Genomic DNA, 24,016 nt, shown 5'->3' on the forward strand with positions numbered 1-24,016 from the left:
ATAGATATAACCCATGTAAAAGTTTCAAGGTCCTCGATAATTTTAAGATTATGAAGGGTTTCCTGAAACCAAGAAGTTTGAAAATCTCTGCCCTAGATAATTCTGCTTATATAGAGAATTGTTAGAAGTAATAATAAAGCTCTTTTCAAATACAGAACTCTTTTCAAGCAGGAAGTGGCTGAATTACTTTTTTTCTTGTGAAATATAATGGCAGAATCCAGGGCATGTTCTTGAATCTCCCAGAGCTTCAGGGCCCCTTCTTTATCTCCTCTGCTGAGGCACACATGGAGGAAGTAAGACAAGCTTTGGTGAGACGGGCACTTGGGTCTGCTCAAAGAATCTCCACCGACTTCCTGGGGGCAGGGGCACAGCTAGCTGCGGGGAGCAGCCTGTGGGCAGCAGTGTGGACAGTCTCTCCATGAGCCGGGAGGCAGGTAGCAGGGTTGTGCTCAGCACACAGGCTTTAGATCCAGCCCCAGGTTTGCTTCTGGGTTGTCTCACCACGCTACCTAACTGCTTGACCCATCAGGTCTCTCACATGTAAAGTTGAGTAATAATACCTCCTTCTTGGGGTGGTTGTGAAGTTACAGAAAATATACATAAATTTTTAAACCCAGAACCTGGCACCTCATTGTTGCTTAGTTAATGATAGCTACTGTTATTATTATGTTGACTATTCTTTTTCTCACTCTGGTGACTTTTGAGGCTGAATGTTTTTGCTATCCCGGCAAGGCTGGCTTCACATGTTTTTATGGAATATAACTTTCTTCCCCTTTTTCACGACAGTGCCAGCAGATGTAGCATCACCTGAAAGTGGCCGTAAGTGTAGATGCATTAAATTGCTTTAGCTCTGGTTATGGTCTTGAGCATTTGCCCTGTCCTATGAGGCAGGGCATACGGTAACTGCTAGGATTCAGTTGGTCTGCGTCCAAGGATGCTTTGGGCTGGGTTTCATTGCTTGGGCTCTTATATGTGACTGTTACTTTGTACACTCTTTTTTGTGAAACACTTTGCCAAGGTACTATTTTGTAGGGCAAGACCTTCAGACTCGTAAGTACCTTGCAGCCTCAGTAAACTTCTGTGGTGTGATCCTTTCTGCTAATGCCAAGTGAAGGTGCATGGAACTCTCTGGTTTAAAATTGGAGTTGAAAGCAGCTGACTATGCTCAGTGAAGACTTTAGGTTTTAGAGCTCCAACTAATGGTCTTTTAGGAATTCTGGAAGATTCTGTAGGAGAGCAGTATGCAGCAGCATTTTTTGTTGTAATTTTTATATGTATCCCTGTGTTTGGAACTGTGAGTGTTTATTTCTTTTCCATAGGTTGCAACAGGTTTGAAGTGACACTAGAGAAATCCAATAAGAACTTCTCCAAAAAGATTCAGCAGGTAGGCAGTGATGGTGGTCACTACAAGAATATTTGACTTCTATGAGACCATGTCAAAGCTAGGAGCTTGGTAACGTTGTTTATTAATCTTTGAATCCTCTGCTCTCTGTCCTCCCATGTGCGCAGGGATCTCGTCCAACCGTCATGTGGCTGAGATCCTCTTTCACAAGCAAACTTTATGATTGCACATAAATATAAGTCAGATCCTTTTGAGTGGTATAGGCTCTTTAGTCACTTTTTAGTACTGTAGTTAAATGAGCAGTTGCTAAACCTTGTCAGAAATGTTTAATTGAGTCTAATGATTTGCTATTTTCCAGATCCATGTGGTTTCCCAGTTTAAGATTCTGGTCAGCTTGTTAGGTAAGAAAATGTAGGTTACATTTGTATTTCATGTGTCAAAAAACAAAAGCTATGCCCTAATTAACACTTTTGTGGTTAATTTGGTAGTAGTTTCTTAACAATGAAATTGGCATGTTCCAAACCAGATACAGCAGGGCATGCAGGTAATAAAGGGAACAATATCTCCCATGAACTTGAGCTCTCCTCTGCAAGGAGTGTCACTTCATGCATTCAGTAGTCGAGCAAGTATTTCTTGAGCCCTCTTCCAGGCCTTGGGGATACTAAGTTGGATGAGGCATGGTGTCTGTCATTGAAACTTATGTTCTGATTATGAAGACTGAAATAACAGAAAGTAATCATGATACAATGTGATAAGTTACAATGGAAATTTATAGAAAATATTGTGGGATCTTAGTAATGGGAGGAACTATATTATCTAGTGGATGATTAGAATTTCAACAGAAAGAGAGAGGTAGGCAGAGCGTTATAGGCAGAGGGAACAGCTTGGGCAAAGGCCTTGAGATGTGATCAGACTTTAGATATGTAGTGGCAAGATATCAGGTGAGAGACAGATTAGAGCCAGACTATTCAGGGTCTTGTTTGAAAAGCCTTAGTTTCACGGAAGGCAGCCAGTGAGGTTTTCTTGACAAGCACAGGACTAGAAACTTGCCTCACCCTCTGTACTGTTCAGTCCGGGGTCCAAATAGTAAAATCTTCTTTAACTTAGTTCCTAGATTGAGGGGAAACATTTAAAGTAACTAAATCTTCATGACTAAAACTAGATATGAGGCCCAAGTGAAACTATTTTGCTTGCTTACCTGGAAAAGAAATCCTTGTCATGGGTTTGTACAAAATCCACAGGGGCTTTCCTTTCTCTTGTTGGAGCCTCCTATTCTAAGTAGCTCTGAAAGCCGTTTCTTGTACAAATATTGCATCACAAATTTCCAGACTTGAGAAAGACAGAGTATAAGAGTGTTTTAGAAGTGAAAGCTCTTTTACTCAAGCCAGCCCAAATTTCAAGGAACAAAATATCCAAGTCCAGAAGACTGAATGACCTCTTAAGGATTTTGTAATGTGATTCTGGTAACAGACCAGAATAAATTATTGTTAGTTAAACTGAAGGTGTGTCTTCAACCAGCCTTTTCCATTTGGTTCTTCTGATTGTTACACAGTATTTTTTTGTCTTGAAGGTGGCTATACTAGAGAATTGTGATAATTTCTAGTGATGTTTTACCTCCTTCCAAACAGAAAATAATATTTATGTCCATGACCTATTGACATTTCAACAAATCACTACGGTTTCAAAGGCAAAAGGAGCATCACTGTTCACATGTGACCTCCAGGTAAGTGCGGGCAAGGTGAAATTTGACTTTGTGCTTTAATAAATACCGTCTTCCCTACGTCATTCCCACCATTAGTTGGGAAGAATAACATTGATATCCAAACCCGGTAGAGACTCCAAAGGGAATGTTTGATTTTGGATTGTATTAGAGAAGTTTCCCACTGAGCATGTGGTCTGAAATGGGAACATTTGCATTCCCTGTGTGTGTACTGCTTAGGGTACCGGCATCTGTATGGCAGGAGGCAAACTAACCAAGGATAAAAACACTTGTCGTGGACACGCCGTGAGTGGGAAATCGAGACTGTAACAGTATCACAAACATGGTGATGGGACATGAAGTTGACTCTTGTTCTAAACATATCATTGTGGTCGTTGTCTTTAGGGAGTTTTGGTTATTCAGGAAAGACGTTTCTCCTTATTTTTGCCAATTCATCATCTTTACATTCTTCAAAATCTGTCTCACCCCTCAACTCAGCTTTGATCACATTTTAGCATTTATGGTCTACATTGACACTGCATTGTTTTATGCTTAGGCGTTTTCTTTCTCCCCAACTCCTTTAGAGGATTGAAAGTGGCCCTGCTGTCACTGACACACGCTGATCCCTGACCCAGCATGTGTTGACAGCCATGAGCGAGAAACATTTAAGAAAAAAAGGAGGAAGCGGTTATGTAGGTGAAGGCCTGCCCCGGGATTTTCCTCTCTGAATTATGAATGTCCACAAGACTTGCTGGGGCTGGGGCCTTTGACTGGCAGCCCTGGGGGAGGAAGTGTTCTTTAGCCTGTTGTTTCTGAGTACATCTTAGAGAATGGTGTTTTTTGGGTCAACTTGTCTGGCTTAGTGCCTTTGTATTACAGGAGATTTTCAGATTAGTAGCCATTTCAAGGTAGAAAATCTCTAATGTGGTTGTCATTTCATTATGGAGTTGTTATGTCTACATCCTCATTTACTTTGGGTGTCTCTTCCCAGCACACAGAGACTGGTGAGGAGGTGTTGCGGATGTGTGTAGCTGTGAAAAAGAAGCTGCAGCTCTATTTCTGGAGGGACAGGGAATTTCATGAATTGCAGGTACGTTCCGCTGTTGCCTGGTCCATGGGTTGGGTGGGAGGTGCTGTGGTTGGCCTACAGCTTGAAAGACTTCCTGTTCAGTTCTGGTGAAGGTGAGGACCCCAGTCTTGGAGCTCTCTCCAGATATAGTGCTCTGCTATGACTATGTGAAAGCTTATTCACGCCCGCTCGTCCAAGTTTCCTGGTTTTCAGAGGCAGGGGCAGTACAATTCTACAACATCTATACAGATTGGTTTATTTCAAAGTGGGTTTTCACCTTTTCCAAATAAACCTTGCCCAGTTCGTGGGTGACTTAGATTTTTATTATGGGTGGTTCCCTCACCTTGTGCTTATAGAAGTGTATTCAGACGAGGGTGAGGGGCGTTTTGCAGAATGGGGGTGGAATAACAGGAAGGTCATGATTTTTTTCTTTCAACATCTTTCCCATTGAACTCTTGCTCTCTTTTTCAGGGGGACTTTAGTGTACCAGATGTGCCCAAGTCCATGGCATGGTGTGAAAATTCTATCTGTGTGGGTTTCAAGAGAGACTACTACCTAATAAGGGTAAAACTTATTATTTTGCAAATATCGTCAGTTTACCTTGGGGAAGATGATTATGTGCTTCTGAACTACAGGTCAAGAGACTGCCTTAAGTAGAGTTTTTGGCGTAAGAGGGTTTGTGTGTGTATGTTTTTTATTTTTCATGTTCTCAGCATCTCCCACAAATAAGATGTCTGTGTATCTTCAACCAGGCAAAGTCAACTCTTAATTCTCTACATAGTGAATTATCCACATCCTTTATCTAATTATTGGGATAGATAATTAGGACTTCTTGCCCTGTCCAACAGCATTATTGTGGACTGCTATCTTGAGGCCTTGGTGCTCAGGAATTACAAACTAATTTTAGTGTTAATTTAAGTATTTTTAAGACTTTGAGTCTCCCCCCGCCAAAATCTTGTAGTGTATTTGTTTTAAAAATTATTTTCACTGATTTTTTTCTCCCCAAAGTCACATGTGTTTATCATGGAAAAGAGGAAAATAAAGATAAGGAAAACAAAGGAAGTGCAAATCACCCTTAACCCCCCCCCCCTCAGAAATAATCACTGTTAACCTTTTGGTTTATGGGCTCCCACGCTGTTTACAAAAATATCACATTATACATGTTGTTGTATAACATGCTTTTTCCCTTAACCTAAGTGGTAAATGTTCACAACATTGGCTTTTTTTCCTCCAGTATGCATTCTATATGTAGAAAAGTTTGATATACCATTCACTTCCTAGAATAATCTAAATTTCTTAGCTGTGTACCCCTCTCACAATCCAGACTTGGCAATTCTAGAAGCCTTTCTCCCACCTCCCCACTTCCCTACCCTGCACTGTGTTAGGTCTTCATTTTTATCTAGTTAATATATTTGTTTCATATTTATGTTGTTGGAATATCCTAATTTTATCAACATCAGAGTTGCAAACTCGTGGAGAAGTCACTGTTGTGCAGCTGACTGAACAGGTGCTGAAGGCAGTCTGTGAGGGGTGGGGGTGGGGGGGACTGAGCCAAAAGATGAGTGGGGCTCTCATTCCTCTGATTAGCTAGGATGCTGCCATCACCTTCTTGAGGGTAGAGTCTTTTGAGGGTGGGAAATCTTGCTTTAGGACAAGGCTATTCAAAAATTATTCATTTATTTACATACAGTAAAATTCATTGTTTTTCATGTCCATTTCTGAGTTTTGGCAAGTGCCTAGAGTTATGTAACCACCACCACAATCAAGATTCAGAACAGTTCCATCACCCGAAAAAATTCCCTCCTGCTGCCCCTTTGAAATCCACCCCTCCTCCTGCACCCCAGCCTCTAGTAACTGCTGATCTGTTCTTCGTCTCTTATAGGTTTGCCTTTTCCAGAATGTCATATAAATAGAATCGTACAGTATGTAGCCTTCTGAGTCTAGCTTCTTTCACTTAGCCTAATGCATTTGACATCCATCTGTGTTGTTGTGTGCGTCAGGATATTCTTTTTTTATAGCTAAGTAGTATTCCATGGTATGGATGTACTAGTTTATTTGTCCATTCATCAATTAAGGACTAAGTTGTTTCCAATTTTTAGCTATTATGAATAAAGCTGCTATAAATATTTGCATATGAGTTTTTCTATAAACTTAAGTTTTCATTTCTCTTGGGCAAATGCCTAGGAGTGGGGTTGCTGGGTCATATGGGAAGTGTATATTTAATTTACAATTATGAAACTAACAAACAAAATGGCTGTCCCATTTTGCCTTTTCGCCAGCAGTGTATGCGAGTTCAGTTGCTCTGCATCCTGGCCAGCACTTGACATTCTTAGTTGCCAGGCAAGATGCTTGTCTCTGTGTTAGAAAAAATAACTGGTTCTACATTGTGATGACAAAATCTGTCATAACAGACTATAATATTTCCTTATGCCAAACAAGGAATATTATTGGCTTCTGTAGGTTTTGAGTTTTATGTGGATTTTTCCCGGGTGAGTTCATGCCTCTGGCCGGAGAATGCTGGGTGACTCACTTTGTCTCTTCCTGTAGGTGGATGGAAAGGGGTCCATCAAAGAGCTCTTCCCAACAGGAAAACAGCTGGAACCCTTAGTTGCACCTCTGGCAGATGGAAAAGTGGCTGTGGGTCAGGATGATCTCACCGTGGTGCTCAATGAGGAGGGGATCTGCACACAGAAATGTGCTCTCAACTGGACAGACATACCGGTGGCCATGGGTGAGACCGCCATAGCTGCTGTTTCCCACTTTGGGCTGGGGTTGTGTACCATCCCTGCAGAATGGAATCCTCTTTATAGCTTTAGCAGACTGTGGTTTACAGTGTCATTCACTCTCAGTTCCCCTTCTAAGTAGACGAGTGTCTTAGGGTTATTAAAAATGAGATATTCTGTTTTTGTAGAAAGCTGGGTTTTGCCCCAGAGGGGGAAAATTGTAAACAGAATTATGCATTTTAGGAAGTGATTGTCTACTGCTATTTTTACTTCTTAGTTCCTTCTCTTTTACTTTATTTTTAATGGTTTTATTGTGTCCTCTGCCAAATAGACTACATTTGGAAATTATTGGAAATTCCTTATTTATTCCTGTAATACATGTAACTCAGTATTGAAGGGTTTTTGATGTGGTGGTTATTGCTGCTGGGGTTTTTGTAGTTTAGAGGCACGGACTGCATTTAGGTGTCAGCCCCTCTCCTCCACAGTAGGCATTTCTGCTCTTGCACCTGCGTCAGGCTCCCAGCTCTCTGCAGTGGTATTGTCTAGAAGCACATTTTGGTCAGAAGAGTGAGCATTTTAATAATAGTTACTGCTGTAGAGTGGGGCATACAAATGTGCCGTCTTTAAGGACTCTAGCTCTGGAGATGAGGATTACATTTTAGATAAAGAGATAAAGCAAGGCCCTGTGTGGAGTGTTAAATTGGGTGAAGTGAGATTGACTAGTTCAGAAAGGGGAAGTTCATTGTTCACTGAGTCAGGAAGAAGTTTCATTACACAGGTCAGACTGGACTAGACCAGGCAGGGAGTTTGGGATCTGGCTTGGAGAAAAATTCCCTTTCCTTCTAGGCAGAAAGAATAGTTTGAAAAATGAGCAGAAATGCAGAAGACCTGCTGATTTGTGAGAGGGTGTTCCAGAGACTGACCTGGGTGTTCCAGAGACTGACCTGGCGAAAACAGGTGGTCCAGGCAGTGGAGGAATAAGGACAGGGCCAGTTGTTGGGGCTCATGCGAAGGTCTGGGAGGCCATTAGATTCCTAAATGGTAGAATGATTTGATAAAAGCATCATGTTTTAGGGTGGTTATTAGGTGGTGGTTAGAGATTAATAGACCAGAAGGAAGGTAAATCAAAAGGATAGTATTTTATAAGGCCCGAGGTTATGTATATTAACACATTTGAGGGCCTAAGAGCTGCATGATGTTCCAGGGACCCTTGTTTTCCCTCAGAAGAGGAACCTTGGTAGATTCGAGGAAGATGTGTGTAATACGCTTGGAGTGTGTTTCTGATCCCCAGTGTGAGAGTTCTTGTTTTAAAACCTCTGTTAGCACCCAGTGGCTTCAGCAGTGTTTCTCAAAAGCGTTCCTGTGCCTTAACATACTGAGGGAGAGGACAGTCTTTCTAGATAGGCTAGGAAAATCACCATCTGACAGGAGGAAGACTAAACTTCTTAGAATGGTATACATTTTAAACTTCACTTATTCTTCTGTTCTCATCTTTACCACTTCACCCAGGCTTTGGTCATTTGGGCTCCCCCTCACTGTGCCATCATCCATGCTGTTGCCTTTATCGGTGTCCTGCTCACGTGACAAGGCCTTGTTCGGCGGCACTTCCTCTGTGAAGTCTTCTCTGACCCGCCGGCAGAATTAGTCACCTCCCCCTTGGCCCTTCCATAGCCCTTTCAGGTTTCTCTGTCGTGGCACCCACACTGTCCCACAGACGCACTGAGTTGTCTGTCTCCTCCTCTCGTGTAGGAGCTCCATGAGCTCTGGGCTGACATTTTGATCCACTTGAGTAGTGCCTGAAACGTCATAGCTTCTTAGCAGATGTTTGCTGAATAGATGAATCCCTGTCATTGTCAGCTACTTCTTCTATGCCTGCTGCCCCCTGGCCACTCTGGCAAGTTTTGAAGCTACAAAGAGATCCAAACCATCTTTGTTGTCAAAGAGTTGGGGAGACTGAACAAATGATAAGATATGACAACCGAAAGGGTTTCTGTTATAGATTACCTTTTTTATTAAATTAGGCCTTGTTAAGGTGGGCCAGCTTAAAAAATGACAGAGAAATTTTACATATTTATACAAATTAACATTAAAGAAAATTGGACTACCTTTTAAAAATGAGGCTAGCATAAAAAGAAAAGAAAAAAATCCAATACAAAAGAACATGCTTTTTAATTTCAGGTAAGATGAAAAATATCAGCATAATAACAAAAGCATTCACATTGATGGAAGTATTACTTAGGCCTCAGTTTCCTCATTTCCGAGTTCCCTTCTGCCTTTGAAATTTTATTGTACTATTCATTTAGAATATAAATTTCAAATATAAAATGAAAAACTTTTTATCAGAAAGTAGATAATGAGGAAAATAAATTCACAGCAAGTTAGCCATACTAAGAAACTATTCTTAGGAATATATTCTTTGAGGTTAAATTTCTATGTGATAATTATGCCATCTAGTGGTTCATTTCTTACTAAATTTTTTTACTTTTTAAAATTTTATTTTTTATTGTAGTAAAAAACACGATGTAAAATCTATCATCTTAACTATTTTTGAGTGTATAGTTCAGCAGTTACATATATTCGCGTTGTCGTGCAACAGAATTCAGAACTTTTCGTCCTGTAAAACTGAAACTCTATGCCCATTAAACAATAGCCCCTTTCCCCCTTCCCTTAGCCTTGGCAACCACCAGTCTACGTTATCTTTCTATGAATTTGACATTCTATATACCTCTTGTAAGTGGTAGAAAACAGCGACACTGAGAATGCCGTCCAGCTGCCTTCTCTGTGAAGCATTAAGCATCAAGCGGAGTTTTGCATCTTTTCCCTGTGAAAATCTCAAGCAGAAACAACTTTGGCCAGAAACGTGGAACTCTTTCTTTAGCATAATTTTAGGGAAAAAAGTTTCTTCCTCTTGGCCCTCCTAAGAGAGTGAAAGAAGAGGTTGCGTAGCCTTGTTCTCCCACTGCTGAGTTGCTGGGGCGGCTGCAGCTGGCCTCGCTGTGTGACTGGTGAGAAAGGAGCCGGGGACGCTCTCACGCAGCTCTTTGGGGGAAATGGTAGGAGCAGGATCAGGTCACTCTCAGCAAAGCTAGATGCATCTATTTTGTGCAAGAGATTTGTCTTAGCATCACTCAGGCAAACAATTGTTTTTCTTTGTATATGACATTGTAGGATCCTGGGTTGGTATTTGACTAGTGGACTCTTTGGGGATCCCATTTAAATACAGCTTAGAAATGGGCAACTAGGAGCCGGCCCGGTGGTGCAGCGGTTAAGTGTGCACGTTCCAATTCAGCGGCCCAGGGTTCGCCGGTTCGGATCCGAGGTACGGACATGGCACCGCTTGGCACGCCATGCTGTGGTAGGTGTCCCACATATAAAGTAGAAGAAGATGGGCCTGGATGTTAGCTCAGGACCAGTCGTCCTCAGCAAAAAGAGGAGGATTGGCAGCAGTTAGCTCAGGGCTAATCTTCGTCAAAAAAAAAAGAAAAAAGAAATGGGCAACTGAAATGGTCCATAAATCTAAAGCCTTAGACCAGAACTACAACTCAAGATACTCTCTCTTGCACAGAGCACCAGCCTCCCTACATCATTGCAGTGTTGCCTCGATATGTGGAGATCAGAACATTTGAGCCGAGGCTCCTGGTCCAGAGCATTGAATTGCAAAGGCCCCGTTTCATTACCTCGGGAGGGTAAGGAAGTTCTTTCTTTACTGTAGCTGCCGTATTATTCCAAAGCTTTGAAGTTATCTATGTCGTCACAAAGCCTGTGGTGTTTTTGCTGATAGTCTTACTCCTGCTTCCAGATCAAACATTATCTATGTGGCCAGCAATCATTTTGTCTGGAGACTCATTCCTGTCCCTATGGCAACCCAAATCCAACAGCTTCTCCAGGACAAGCAGTTTGAATTGGCTCTACAGCTCGCAGTAAGTCTTGTTTCTGAGATCTGGGTGTGAGTCTGCCTTCCTCATTGTCCTCCAAAGCAGGCGATTTGGGTTTAAATGTTCATGTTTAGTTAGGACTGGTAGAATAAGCACCGAGCTGAAAATCAGGAGGCTTGGGTTCAGGGTCGGACTCTGCCATGAAACATCTGTGTAACTCTAGTTCAGTGATTTCACTTTTTCAGTTTCCTTCTCTGTCAAATGTAGAATGAGTGCCAGTTATAATAGTACCTCATAGAATTAATAGGAGAATAAAATAATTTAATAGATATGGTATGGCCGTGAAAAATTAAAGACGATTACAGACATTAAAGTAACAATCGTAAATGTAAGATTGCAGTCCGATTGATGCAACAACTGGATGGCCTCCCAGAATCTCTTTCGGCAGTAGACTTGTGAGTTTGGATAAGCAGGCCTTCTTTAAGTTTTCTGAAACCACGTCAAGTTGCTGCGTTCACAGGGCTGCACTCTTGTTTATGGCCGTCACTCTCCTTGAATATGTGCATGGCATGGTAGTGACCATGCCCTTGTTCCACTGATGCTCCCATTGCCAACACACTTCTTGAGACTGACTTCCGAGGCTTGTCTTGCCCTTTTAAACATCCAATTGTCATCAGTGGACAGTGGATTCAATTTTAGGAAACAATCAAAAGTCGTTCTGGGTCTAACCTAGTCATTCAATTGAACAGTACTGATTTGGTGAAAGAGAAGAGATTTTTATGAGGATAATAGTAGGAAAACTTAATTTCTAAAGTATGTTGTAAATTATTTCTGAAAGGAAAGCATTGGTCACAAATTTTGGAATACATATGTTTATAGTTAGATATGGTGGATGCTTTAGAAGAGCAACATTTATTTTGGATTTGTAAGTTCTAGATTTAAAACAAAAATCCAGTCTTAATAGTTAGACATATTCAATATTGCATAAAGATTCTTTCTTTCCTGGGGCATTTATTTGCAGCATCTTACTATTCTTTTTTTTCTCCACTCATGGGTTGCCGTATATTATTTTACTTCATTTTCATTTTTAAAATAATGAATACCCATGAACCCACCACCCTACTCTAGAAAAATAACATGTAACCTATCTGTTCCTCCCCATCCCAACCCTCTGCCTCCCCTCCAGACACAGCCATTATCCTCAATGTTGTGTTTGTCATGCCCTTTAAAATTTTTTTTTTTAGTCTTTCATATATATGTGTGTGCTTGAATAATGTATTTAGTTTTTTAACTTTATAAAAAGGGTATCATGCAGTATGTAGCTCTTTTAGTATCTATTTTTCTTAACAGGAAGGTTTTGGGTCTTTTCACTGGTCTTCCTGCTGTAGCTGTCTGTTTAGTCTTTCGTAGAGAAGATAGAAGTGGGTTTCCATTGATCCTTCTGTTGTCTAGGCTTGTACTTAGTAGGTATTCTGCCCTATGACAAAAGAACATTGGTTGACATCATCTTAGCTCTCGAGGAACCTATATTTTATTTAAATAAATCAAAGAACATAATGTAAAACTTTCAGAGGGCAATTACATGCCAAACTTTGCTATTGACAAAACATGGAGCTAAATGCTAGAGAAGAGACAGTTGCCTGTGGCCTGGAAAGGGCAACCTAAGGTCGGCCCCTTTAAGGATAAGGACCCTTGAAGGTAAGATCAGGAGCAGGATCAAGAAACAGGGAGCGTTGATGAGCCCGAGGAAGTTAAGGAAGTGGAAACAAGTGTGGAAACCAGGATTGCCAGGCTGTTTGGAGCCCCTCCTGATGGGCGCAGGCGCGACTTGAACATCTGGGAATAAGCTAGGTGAGGGGGCTGCACTAGGTTTGAAAGCCTTTAACACCCCCAGCAGGAGAGCTCAGACCAGGTGTGTCCACTTGTTGCTGACGGTCGAGACCAGGGCGATGACAAGAGGAAAGGAAGGGAAAACACCAAGAGATGTTTTGAAGGAAGAAATTAAATGTATTGAAGATTGGTTAAAAGGGAGATAAGAGGGAAAAAGGGTTAGAAGGAAGGAACAGATAATAAACAGCTACATTTTTTTAGCTTTTACTGTGAACAGAACCTTGCCCAGCTGTGTGAGCTGTGTTAAATGTCTTCCAGTCCTGAGCACACCGTGTTCTCTCTCTGTCATTTTAGAGCCTTGTTTATGTGCTGTCGTCTTTGCTGAAAACACACCCTCCTCCTCCCCTCCCGTCTGCCGCCTGCCCGGCCTCACCCAGCTGACTCCAGCTGGTCCTTTATGTCTCAGTTTACATTCCTCCTGGAATCCTTCCTGGACCCACCGCTCAGACTGAATTGAGCACCTCTCACACGTGCTTCTGTCATCACTCACCTTGGGGTTTTTTTCGTTTTAATTTTTCTGTTTTTAAACTAAACTTTAGACTTTATTCAGGTTTCACCAGTTTTCCCATTAATGTCCTTTCTTCTGATCCAGGTTCAAATCCAGGAATCACACTGTATTTAGTTGTCATGTGTCCTTAGTGTCTTCTGATCTGTGACAGTTTCTTAGTCTTTCCTTATATTTCATGACCTTGACAGTTTGCAGGAGTACTGGTCAGGTATTTTGTAGAAACCCTGTTCAATTTTAATCGCATCGTTATTTATCAGTCTTATGGTTAGACTGTAAGGGCAGTCTGTGAGGCCAGCTGCCCTGTGGCCGTCCTGTACACTTTGGCATATATCCCGGCTAGGCTATTGTTTGATACCTAGTACATACTGAGTCAATATCTGTTGAGTGATGAGCTCTTACCTAGTCTACCCTCTTATTAGGAAATGAAAGATGATTCTGACAGTGAAAAGCAGCAACAGATCCATCATATCAAGAACTTGTATGCCTTCAACCTCTTCTGCCAGAAGCGTTTTGATGAGTCCATGCAGGTCTTTGCTAAGCTTGGCACAGGTAAAAGTGGGTGTGGCCTCGGGATAAGGAACTGGTGGAGGGAGTGGAAACTGGAAAGGACCGGGAGAAATGATATGAGACTTCTGAGAATGGGGGAAGTTTATGCTCATCTGAATTGATCCTCATACCTAACAGGATCTTGTGGGTGGCCATGGTGGTTCCATATTTACAGTCCTAATCTTATGAGTCTGGTCTCACCCATAAATACAGACTTCCAATTTTCCAGGATGATTGGCCCTTGCCATTAAGTGAAAGGTAACAGAAAGTCATTCAAGTCAACATAGTGTATTCGATTATCTGGTATTTATTGAGTGCTGTTCTAGATGAGAGGCCCTGACCTCAGCTTAGTAGGATTAGATAGTAGGTTGTTTTTGAGAGCCACACAGTGCAATGCCGCAAAGCCCTTCCTGTCACAGTGTCCTAAAAACTAGACATTAGAGCATCATGGTGAGGGGCAAGTACTCTGGAGTCAGGGTGCCCAACCTCAGGCAAAGTTACTGGACTGCTCTGTGCTTCCATTTTCTCCTCTGCAAAATAGGGCAGATAATAATACTTACCTCATAGTGTTGCAGTGAAGGTTAGATAAAGTGCTTAGAACGGTGGGTGGTACTTAATAAATGCCAAGTCAGTGTTCGCTGTCATTATTGTTATTATTAAATTTTTCATCTCTGTATATTCCATTTTTGCTAATTAGGATCAATGTATATAGACCTGGTTTGACTCTATATCATATTTATCTTCTCTTTTCTCCTCTTCTTTGCTTTGCATTTTTTCCATCTTCCGTCAGCCTTGACCAGTGATGAACTGTTGTAACTCCATGTGTCACTTAAGGTTCTTGGTTGTGAGCAATGGAGACCGATTTTGGATAATTTAGGCTGATATGGATAAATTAAGCATAGTTTATTGGACTCTTAGGGGAATGGTAGGTAGAAGGGCCCACAAAATTAGTGGGGAACCAGGCTCAGGAATGCGAGGAACCAAGGGAGCTCTGGAGGACCTCCCAGCAGGAAACAGAAAGCCAGACAGGAATCCCTTTGTAGCCAGAAGAGGCTGGGCAGTCCTCCACTGGCACGGCCACTTCCTTAGCTGTTGCTGCCGCCACCTCCCATGTTCTCACATCTTTAGTAAAAATTGCCCTCTACCAGCTTGTGTTAGCTATCTAATGCTGTGTAACACATCACCCCAAAACTTAGTGGCTTAAAATAACAAATCATCTGTTATGTCTCATGGTATCTGTTGGTCGGAATCTCAGAAGGGCTCAGCTGGGCAGTTCTTGCTTGGGGTCTCTCATGTGGTTGCAGTTGTGTGTTGGCTGGGTTGCCTTCATCTGAAGTCTTGACTGGGCTAGAGGATGCACTTCCAAGGTGGCTTATGCTCCTAGCTGACAAGATGGTGCTCGTTGTGGGCTGGGGACCTCAGTCCTTGTTCAAGTGTCTCTCTCCACAGGGCTGCTTGAACGTCCTCATGCAGAGTGACTAGCTTTTTCCAGAGTGAGCAATCCAAGAGACCCGGGTGGAAGTCTCAGTGCCTTTTTATGACAGTCCCTTCTGCCATATTCTGTTGATTTGTAAGGGCCTTCCAAGTTCAAGGCAAGGGAACACAGACCCCACCTCCTTGGTGAAGGAGTATCAACGTTACGTGAAAGAAGCATGTAGGATGAGATATATGTTGGTGTGTGGCACACTGCTTGTCATCCTTGAATCACTTTCTCAAGATCAAGGGGATCTGATTGGCCAGGATTAGGTCATGGTCTCACTTCCTCTGGGATGGAGAAAGAAGTTGTGGCTGCCCTCTGCTCCAGAAGGCAAAGAATTATTCTCCCACCAAGACTACACATAGTGTGGAAGAGGGAGCTCACCAGAAGGAAGTAGGTTGCTGTTAAGAAGGGGCATGAAAGCTGGGCAACCTGAAATCGATAAATATCTACCAACCTTCCCCTGAATGTACTCAGTTGGAGCATTTATTTTCAGTGTGCCACCAGCTCTTTGGGAAGACACTGGAATAATAAACAAGAAGTGCTATAGGTCTACAAAAACTGCTGGTTTTTGATGTTTCTAACTAGCCACTACTTGCACAAAACTGGGCACTTCTGTGGGATTTCCAGGTCTTTTTTTAGGTCTCCCTGTAGGATTAAGGCTTTCTCTTCAGTTGTGAGAAAGCTTGCCCTGCTCACTTCAAAACTTCAACAAGCTGGGGGAAATTACACACAAACCAACACAACTTTTGCCTCATATGGACATCATTCCCCTGTTACCAACTGCACGTGACCTGATTCGTGTTAAAGAAACTCGAGATGTAGCAGAACAGAGTGTACCCGGGGTCCCAAGTCAGAAGACTGCTTCAGGGCACAGAATTGGAGCAAAAGGAAGTCTTGTGGAGGCATGAGTCTTCTGAGCCACAGGGAGGCCTGGCTACAGAGAACAATATGGTACTACCAGACTATGTCCCCTGGCCCCCCTAGAGCAGGGTGCAGTGGGCCCAGGTTTGCTTCCCTGCAACCCCCTACCCCCCTGCTATGTCCCACAGATAGGCCCCTTGTAAGGGTGTTATAGTTGTATTCCTTGTGAGCCAGGGAGAAGCCCTGTCTCCTCCCAGTGAGGACGTAGGGCCTGTGAGTGGATGTTAGCAAGTCTGGGAACCACCCTAGACTCGATGTAAAATTTTGTGCATATGTGGGTTTTTCTGGAGAGGGGATCAATACCTTTCATCAAATTCTCTAAGATCCTAAAACTGTTTAAGAACCACTCTTTTAGGGTTATTTCCTTGTGGCAACCTACAACTTGTACCTAAAAGGCTGTGAGGCTGGTTAGAAAGGTGAGCGCTACAGGCATTCGCAGGAGGGCTCGATGAGGAGACTCACTGTCTTGAGGCCCTGGACTTGTGGGGTCCTGGTGGTCGAGTGTGATGGTGTGGAATGGCAAGAGTGTGAGAGAGTTCTTGTATTTCTTGAGACTCATACTTAGATCTTGAACTTGAGCCTTGAACTGTTGAATTGGTTCAAATACTACTGTATTCATTATTTGCTAATTTATTTTTTCACTCAACAAATGTTTCATCAAGCTCCTACCATGTGCTGAAGACTATTCTAGGTGCCAAGTAGTGGGCTTATATTCTCATGGGGAGGGGGAAGACAAAAAAATAAATAAGCAAAACTATAATATGTTGGGAAGTGATAAGTGCTGAGAGAGATAAAACAGGGAGAAGGGGATAAGGAGTACTGAAGATAGGAGTTAGGATTGCAATTTAAGATAAAATGGTTAGGGAAGGCATCTCTGAGAAGGGGGCGTTTCAGTTACGGACCGAAGGAGGTGATTTAATGAGCCATGCAGATGTCTGCATGGGTGTAGCATTCCGGGCAGAGGGAACAGGCAGTGCAGATGTGATGAGGTTAGAAGAATGCCTGGTATGTTCAAGGAACAGCTAGATCTGTGCGGCTAGAGCAGAACTGGTCTGTATCGTTTGTTCTGCATAAGGGATGTAATTCCATTGTTAATTACATTTCTATGTTGTACTGGGGACTGATTCAACGCATGGCATAATCCTGTACTCAGAGAACATACTGCCCCACCGGCAAGTCAGATAAGCATTGTCAGTGCCAGCTCTGCCTTCAGCCCTGAGCTTCAGGGATACATAAGACATGTTATATGTCCACAAAAAGCTTGCATGTAAAACCAGTAAGTATTACACTGGGATAAGTGTGACAAAGGTCTCCAGGAGCGTGGAGAAGTAAGTGAGGAGGTCTCCCCAGGAGGAAGGAAGGGAGGGGGTGAGCTGGGTCCTGGAGGATGAGAAGGAGAAGTGGAGTGTAAGGAGAGGTGGCGGAATCACGTTTACCTTCCATGTAGATCCTACCCATGTGATGGGCCTGTACCCGGACCTGCTGCCCACAGACTATAGGAAGCAGCTGCAGTACCCTAACCCGCTGCCGGTGCTCTCTGGGGCTGAGCTGGAGAAGGCTCACTTAGCTCTGATTGACTACCTGACACAGGTAAGTATGATGCAGAGAGGTGTGCGAGAGTTCACCTGGGGGCTCCAATACCTGCTTCTCTATGGCGGGGAATCGAGGGCCTTGTATAATACCGTAGGCACTCTGCACATGAACACTCTAGAAGTCTGGGTGGGCACATTTCTTTCTGCTTCATTTCCCTGCTCAATAGTACCATTGAGCTGGTTTCTGCCAAATGTTGATACCAGGAAACACGTTCAATTCCTGGTAAATTCACGCTAAGCTATTGGAGCAACTAAACAGTAAATTTTAGTTGATAGAAAAAAGTAAGTTTTTTAAAACAAACTTTTTTGGAGCATACGTTCTTTTGGAAAAAATACCTGCTTTTTGCAGAAAACTTGGAAAATGTGGAAAAGTATAAAGGAAAAATACAAATCACCTATAATTCTACCACCCAGAGAAATGTAACTAACATTTTAGTGTTTTCCTTCCAGACTTTTATATGTATTTGTGAATTAGTGTTTGTTTTTTTATTTATTGCAAATAGATTTCAAACTATATATTGTTTTTAGTGTACTTTTAAAAAATTTAGGCATATATTGGGAAAGTCCGTCCTTATCAATAAATATTCTTCTATAACGTGTTTTTTTAGGGTGAATATTTAGATTTTGTTCAGTTTACTGTTAGGGACAGATAAGTGAAATTTTCAAGTCAATACTAAAACTTTTATCTCCGTTGAAGTCTCAACCCCAAACTGCTGTTGCAGAAAGTTACTATTTATTTCCCACGCACCCACTCAGAGTTGGAGAACTTAGTAAATCTTTTCCCCTTAAGTGTTCTGCAGACCTTTATAAGGGGTCCCCTGGGTAGCCCTGAGAAGTATTGCTAGGAAAATTGCAAGCTGGCTTCCTGCCGCCTGCTTCTGGGTCAGTGAGTGTCCCGCAGGTCTGCTCAGGCATGTGTAGCCTTGGCACTTCCTTGGCGCTGGGCTCCAGGGGTACCCAGCTGTGGCCGGCCACCTGCAGAGAGCACATAGATATGCCTGTCTGCACACCGTATGGCCCACATGCCGAGTGAAAAACGTTTCTGGGGCAGACTGTCTCCCAGACCTGTGGCATTAAAGGAGGCCCTCTGTTGCCAATGTCTTAGCTTTAAGACTCCAAGCACACATTCTTCCCTGGCCTTCTCCACTGACGTTGATAGAACACTGATATTCTGCCAGAGAGATGGTAAAGCATATAAGACTGTGGGTATTGCCAGACACAGAATAGTACAAACCAGGTGATTCCATTTGTATGAAGTTCTAGAAGAGGTAAAAATTAATCTTTAGTGATAGAGATCAAATCAGTGGGGTAGAGGGAGGGTGGGATTCTTTGGGAAGAGCATAAGGGAACTTTCTGGGGTGACAGAAATGTTCTGTTCCTTGATTAGGGTGGTGGTCACATGCATATATATCTCTTGTCAAAATGCATCTCATAGTATACTTTAAAAGGGTATATTTTGGGTCCAGCCCTGAGGCCTAGTGGTTAAGTTTGGTGCACTCTGCTTTGGCAGCCCCAGTTTGGTTCCCGGGCGCTGACCTACGCCAGTCATCGATGGCCGTGCTGTGGCAGTGACCCACATACAAAACAGAAGACTCGCCACAGATGTTAGCTCAGGGCAAATTTTCCTTCAGCAAAAAATAAATAAATAAAAGGGTACATTTTATTGTATGTAACTTACACCTCAATGAAATTGATTAAAAAAAATAATAATAAAAGAACGTGAGCTTTGGAATCAGACCCTAATTTGAAACCTGCCTCTGCCACTTATGAGATTTCTAACATCTGCACCTTGGGTTCTTCACTTGTAAAATGGGGATAGTAATACCTGCATTTGTTTTAGGTTTAAAATAGGATAATATATAAAGTGCTTGGCGAAGTGCCTGGTGTGTAGTAAATACCCAGTATATAACTGCGATTGGGGGCCAGCCCCGTGGCCAAGTGGTTAAATTCAGGTGCCCTGCTTTGGTGGCCCAGCGTTTCGCTGGTTCAGATCCTGGGTGCAGATCTAGCTCTGCTCATCAAGCCATGCTAAGGCGGCATCCCACATAGCAGAGCCAGAAGGACCTACAACTAGAATATACAACTATGTACTGTAGGGGGCTTTGGGGAGAAGAAGAGAAAAAAAAAAGATTGGCAACAGATGTTAGCTCAGGTGTTAATCTTGAAAAAATTGTGATTGTATCTGTGGCAGTTTGGCAGTCATCTATTTTGATTCCTGATAAAAATTATATGCAATATGAGATCAGGGTGGATAGGTGTGAGCTGATTTGGAGGTATTTGGAATTACCTGGTAGCTCAAATGATAAAGAAAGATTTAGTTCTAGCCTAGATCCCCCATTTTTGGCCTTTGCAGAAACGAAGCCAACTGGTAAAGAAGCTGAATGACTCTGATCACCAGTCGAGTACCTCCCCGCTCATGGAGGGCACTCCCACCATCAAATCCAAGAAGAAGTTGTTACAAATCATCGACACCACCCTGCTCAAGTGCTACCTCCATGTGAGTTCTCCTAGCTCTTGGGGACCCACAAATCCCTAGTTCCCTGAAACTGGGAAAGTGCCACTTTGAGCTACCTACCACTAGTAACAGTGAAATCTTTGATGATGGGAACCACCTCGTCTTTGTTTGACATCTGTGAGATTCTTGGAATTAAGAGGATAAGGCAAGATGCTGACCCAGAATCTTACAGTGGGCTGGTCTTCTCTGGTAAGATTGGGATTTGTGCTACAAGGCGAACAGGGACAGTATTTCGTCAAAGAAAACGTTCCCTTCCTCTCTTCTCCACCCAAAAAAAGTTAAAACATGTTGTGTGAAAGGGCTATGCTATAAAAGCAGTCCTGGAAAAGGGTTGTTTGCTTTCTCTTGCTCGTGTTACATCCCTGGCCTTTCATCCTGAAGCAGCCCTGGGCCAGGTAAGGGTGGGCCCCAGGAAGGAGTTTCTGCTGAAGGCCTGCTTCCTCTGCAGACGAACGTGGCCCTGGTGGCCCCCTTACTGCGCCTGGAGAACAATCACTGCCACATCGAAGAGAGCGAGCACGTGCTGAAGAAGGCCCACAAGTACAGTGAACTGATAATCCTGTACGAGAAGAAGGGGCTCCACGAGAAAGGTGACCGGGGGAGGGGTGTCTCTGATCTGGGAGGGTCTTGTACGTTGACAGGGGAAACGTACTGAGGTGTGATAAATCTCCCGTGGGGATGCGCCGTCTGGGAGAGGCTCCTGACCTTGTTCCTGGGCTTCGTGGCCAGCTCTGCAGGTGCTGGTGGACCAGTCCAAGAAAGCGAACTCCCCTCTGAAAGGCCATGAGAGGACCGTGCAGTACCTGCAACACCTGGGTAAGTCCAACTTCTGAAAGGGATGGTGTGCAAATGGACCTGATCTCCCACCATTTCTGATTCTGGCTCGTCAGTCCCCTCCCTTCCCCGTGGTCACCCGACTTGATTCCTCCAGTTGGGGTAAAAGTCCTCCAGGTGGGAGCTTGATGGCCACTTGGTGTGTAGCCAGCCCAGTAGAGCCAAGCAGCCCTGAGTGACTGCTGCTTGGATAGAGCTGTCTTCTCTGGAAAGTAAATCCTGCAGCAACCTGGGCACCTGCCTTCCCAGTCCAATGGGCAGGGTGGGTTTCACTTGCTGACAAGTCTTCCCTTCCCCCTAGGCACCGAAAACCTGCATTTGATTTTTTCCTACTCAGTGTGGGTGCTGAGAGACTTCCCAGAGGATGGCCTAAAGGTTGGTCACGGGAGTCCCTCGCATTTATCTGCTACTAGGGTTGGGCCAGATTCTACTTAGGACAGCAAGGGATGGAGGGGAGGAAGGATTCACGCACCTTCTCTGGTGCTCAAAAGAGTAGACTGGGAAACCTGAGACCACAGTGGAGTGGAGTGGAAAGAGCCTTGCACAGACGTCAGGAGGCCTGCGACCTAGTCTGTCACACTAACCCCCTGCAGACGCCTTCTTGTACGCCCTTCCCACGTCCCAGGCTCCAAAAGTCTGTCCGCCTGACCCTCCCCTTGCACGTGTGTGGCAGGCAGCACTGTGGTCAGATGGTTCTGCTGATGGAACTCGGGTTTGTCCCGGCAGATATTTACGGAAGACCTCCCGGAGGTGGAGTCTCTGCCACGAGACCGAGTGCTCGGCTTCCTAGTAGAGAACTTTAAGGGTCTGGCTATTCCTTATCTGGTAAGATATGTTTTGGTCTCAACTAAAAAGCTCTAAACCTGGGATTCAGGACCACATGGTTCAGTTACTGGGCGGTTCCGATTGGGCTTTGTGTCCCTTGGGGATTGGTAGAAATGTAAGGAAGAGAGTTACTTCAACGTCCTCTGGAGAAAGAGATCCCAGTAGACCACGCTGCAAGTGTTACTTTTTGATGATGCTTTCTAAATCTAGGTAAATTACAGAGGGATAAAAGAGAGTGACGTTCGACAAAAACATTTCAAAGTCGCATTTGTACAGCCAAACTCAACTGTGACCACAGGACAAGCAGATCAGTTTTAAGTACCAGAATTCAACTATTTAACCTTGATTATATGGGTTGATAGGAGAATTTGGAGGATTATGGGACAAAATTAATCAAGGAGTTTAGATTGGAAATCAAGAAGATAATTCCTAACATTGCTGTGTTGTACTGTAAAATTTCCCTGTGGTTTTAGAGGAGCTGTCCCTTGGTAATCTTTGCAGCTTAATTAGGGGACAATCTGGATGGGACCTGTTGGGCCTTAAAAATGTGAGGGGGACTGAATGACTGAGTTGGGTCACCGTGTAGAGGGTACCAGGCTGACCTACGTCTCCCCTCAGGAACATGTCATCCACGTTTGGGAGGAGACAGGCTCTCGGTTCCACAACTGCCTGATCCAGCTGTACTGTGAGAAGGTGCAAGGTCTGATGAAGGAGTATCTCCTGTCCTTCCCGGCAGGTACCAGTCCTCATAGAAAGCCAGGTGGCCCTGGGTCTTAGGTGAGCTAGGACCCGAGGGTGCCATGTGTGCGGTAGGGAAGCAGATCTCACCATTCTTCATGGGCCCAGGTGGGCGGGAAGTTCCTCAGAGGAGCCAGGGCAGCTAAGTGACCCAGGACGTGAGGCTCAGGAGCTCTTGTCTGGATGTGGGCATCTCTGAGCGTCACCCCTGGGGGAGGAGGAAGGAATAGACATGTCTGCAAGATGATAACTGTGCTGATAAGAAACAGGTGTGGCTACTAGAGTGTTTCTCTATGCAGCTTTTTTTTTTTTTTTTCCCTAAGCTCAAGCTCTCTTTTGGGGGCCCTTTAGAAACCCTAAACCAAGAAAAGTCCAACTGGAAACCCACCGGGGAGGCCCTTTCTGATCATGGTGGTGACATGTTTTTCTTGATGACCCCACATTGCTGCCTGACAGCATTCTTTCATGTGGAGCTTGGTTTCCCTTAAAGGCAAAACTCCAGTCCCTGCTGGAGAGGAAGAGGGTGAGCTGGGAGAATACCGACGGAAGCTTCTTGTGTTCTTGGAAATTTCCAGCTACTATGATCCAGGCCGGCTCATCTGTGACTTTCCTTTTGATGGTGAGTGTCTGGCATATGACCAGAAGCCACTTCAGCTGAAGGTAATGCAAAACTGATCTTTCCTTTTTCCCGGTCCCCATCCCCCCAAAAAGTTGGGCCTGGGAAAAACCGCGTTCCAGGCCAATGCTCCTGTTCTGTCCCCTCTGAAGACTCTTGAACCGTGACTGAGAGGAGTCTCTTTTAGGTGTGAACCACAGGCTAATTGACAGTCAGGTTGAAACATGTTTATTTTCTCAGCAAATGTTCTTGGCCAAGTTCATTGTTTAGCAATATTTGTGAAAAGACACACGTTTGTCTGATGTGTCAACTCTGTGAGAGCCGACAAAGTGTTTGCTGACCTTAGCTGAAGTGCCTGGCACGTTGTGGTGCTTATTATGGTCTTGACTTCTGAATGAGCATTCTTACCCAGTTTATAAATGATCACAGAAAGTACCTCCTAAAATAGCTCCCTCCACCCTTTTTGAAATTTTAGTAATTTTCTCCTTGAAAAACATCCCAAGTAATAAAAATATTTTCTCCCAATTTATTTGCCCCAATACCCATGCCTCTAGTAGCTTAGCTGCTGGCCTTGGGCCTACATGATGGTGGTGAGGGTTTCTGACGTTCCTTTTCCTCACAGGCCTCTTGGAAGAACGTGCTCTCCTGCTGGGCCGCATGGGGAAACACGAGCAAGCTCTCTTCATCTACGTCCACGTCCTGAAGGATACAAGGATGGCTGAGGAGTACGTTGACCCTGCCATCCCACCTCCCAGTGGGTCTAAAAGCAGGCCCCCCAGAGAGAGGAGAGGCCTGGGAGGCTGAGAGACCCATCTCCCCTCCACCCTGCAGCAGAAGCGAGAG

The 24,016-nt window shown here is 43.8% G+C and overlaps 1 protein-coding gene across 8 annotated transcripts in view; it reads left to right on the forward strand.

Moving 5' to 3' along the window:
* VPS39 (VPS39 subunit of HOPS complex) overlaps window positions 1–24,016 on the forward strand; it is a 41,167-nt gene that overhangs the window by 12,373 nt on the left and 4,778 nt on the right. For 4 of the 8 annotated variants that reach the window (XM_008518607.2, XM_070583173.1, XM_070583164.1 and 1 more), the window contains 19 exons: window positions 787–819; window positions 1,320–1,384; window positions 1,701–1,743; window positions 2,971–3,065; window positions 4,033–4,131; window positions 4,582–4,674; window positions 6,658–6,841; window positions 10,399–10,519; window positions 10,633–10,753; window positions 13,526–13,655; window positions 17,501–17,643; window positions 19,999–20,142; window positions 20,609–20,750; window positions 20,890–20,976; window positions 21,296–21,369; window positions 21,721–21,819; window positions 22,438–22,555; window positions 23,048–23,176; window positions 23,796–23,898. In XM_008518607.2, the coding sequence (XP_008516829.1) occupies window positions 787–819; window positions 1,320–1,384; window positions 1,701–1,743; window positions 2,971–3,065; window positions 4,033–4,131; window positions 4,582–4,674; window positions 6,658–6,841; window positions 10,399–10,519; window positions 10,633–10,753; window positions 13,526–13,655; window positions 17,501–17,643; window positions 19,999–20,142; window positions 20,609–20,750; window positions 20,890–20,976; window positions 21,296–21,369; window positions 21,721–21,819; window positions 22,438–22,555; window positions 23,048–23,176; window positions 23,796–23,898 (2,023 nt within the window). The remainder of the gene's footprint in view (window positions 1–786; window positions 820–1,319; window positions 1,385–1,700; window positions 1,744–2,970; window positions 3,066–4,032; window positions 4,132–4,581; window positions 4,675–6,657; window positions 6,842–10,398; window positions 10,520–10,632; window positions 10,754–13,525; window positions 13,656–17,500; window positions 17,644–19,998; window positions 20,143–20,608; window positions 20,751–20,889; window positions 20,977–21,295; window positions 21,370–21,720; window positions 21,820–22,437; window positions 22,556–23,047; window positions 23,177–23,795; window positions 23,899–24,016) is intronic. The other 4 variants (XM_008518608.2, XM_070583147.1, XM_070583140.1 and 1 more) reach the window with 1 other exon arrangement.

Source organism: Equus przewalskii, chromosome 1 (assembly GCF_037783145.1).
Source record: "Equus przewalskii isolate Varuska chromosome 1, EquPr2, whole genome shotgun sequence".
NCBI lineage: Eukaryota > Metazoa > Chordata > Mammalia > Perissodactyla > Equidae > Equus > Equus przewalskii.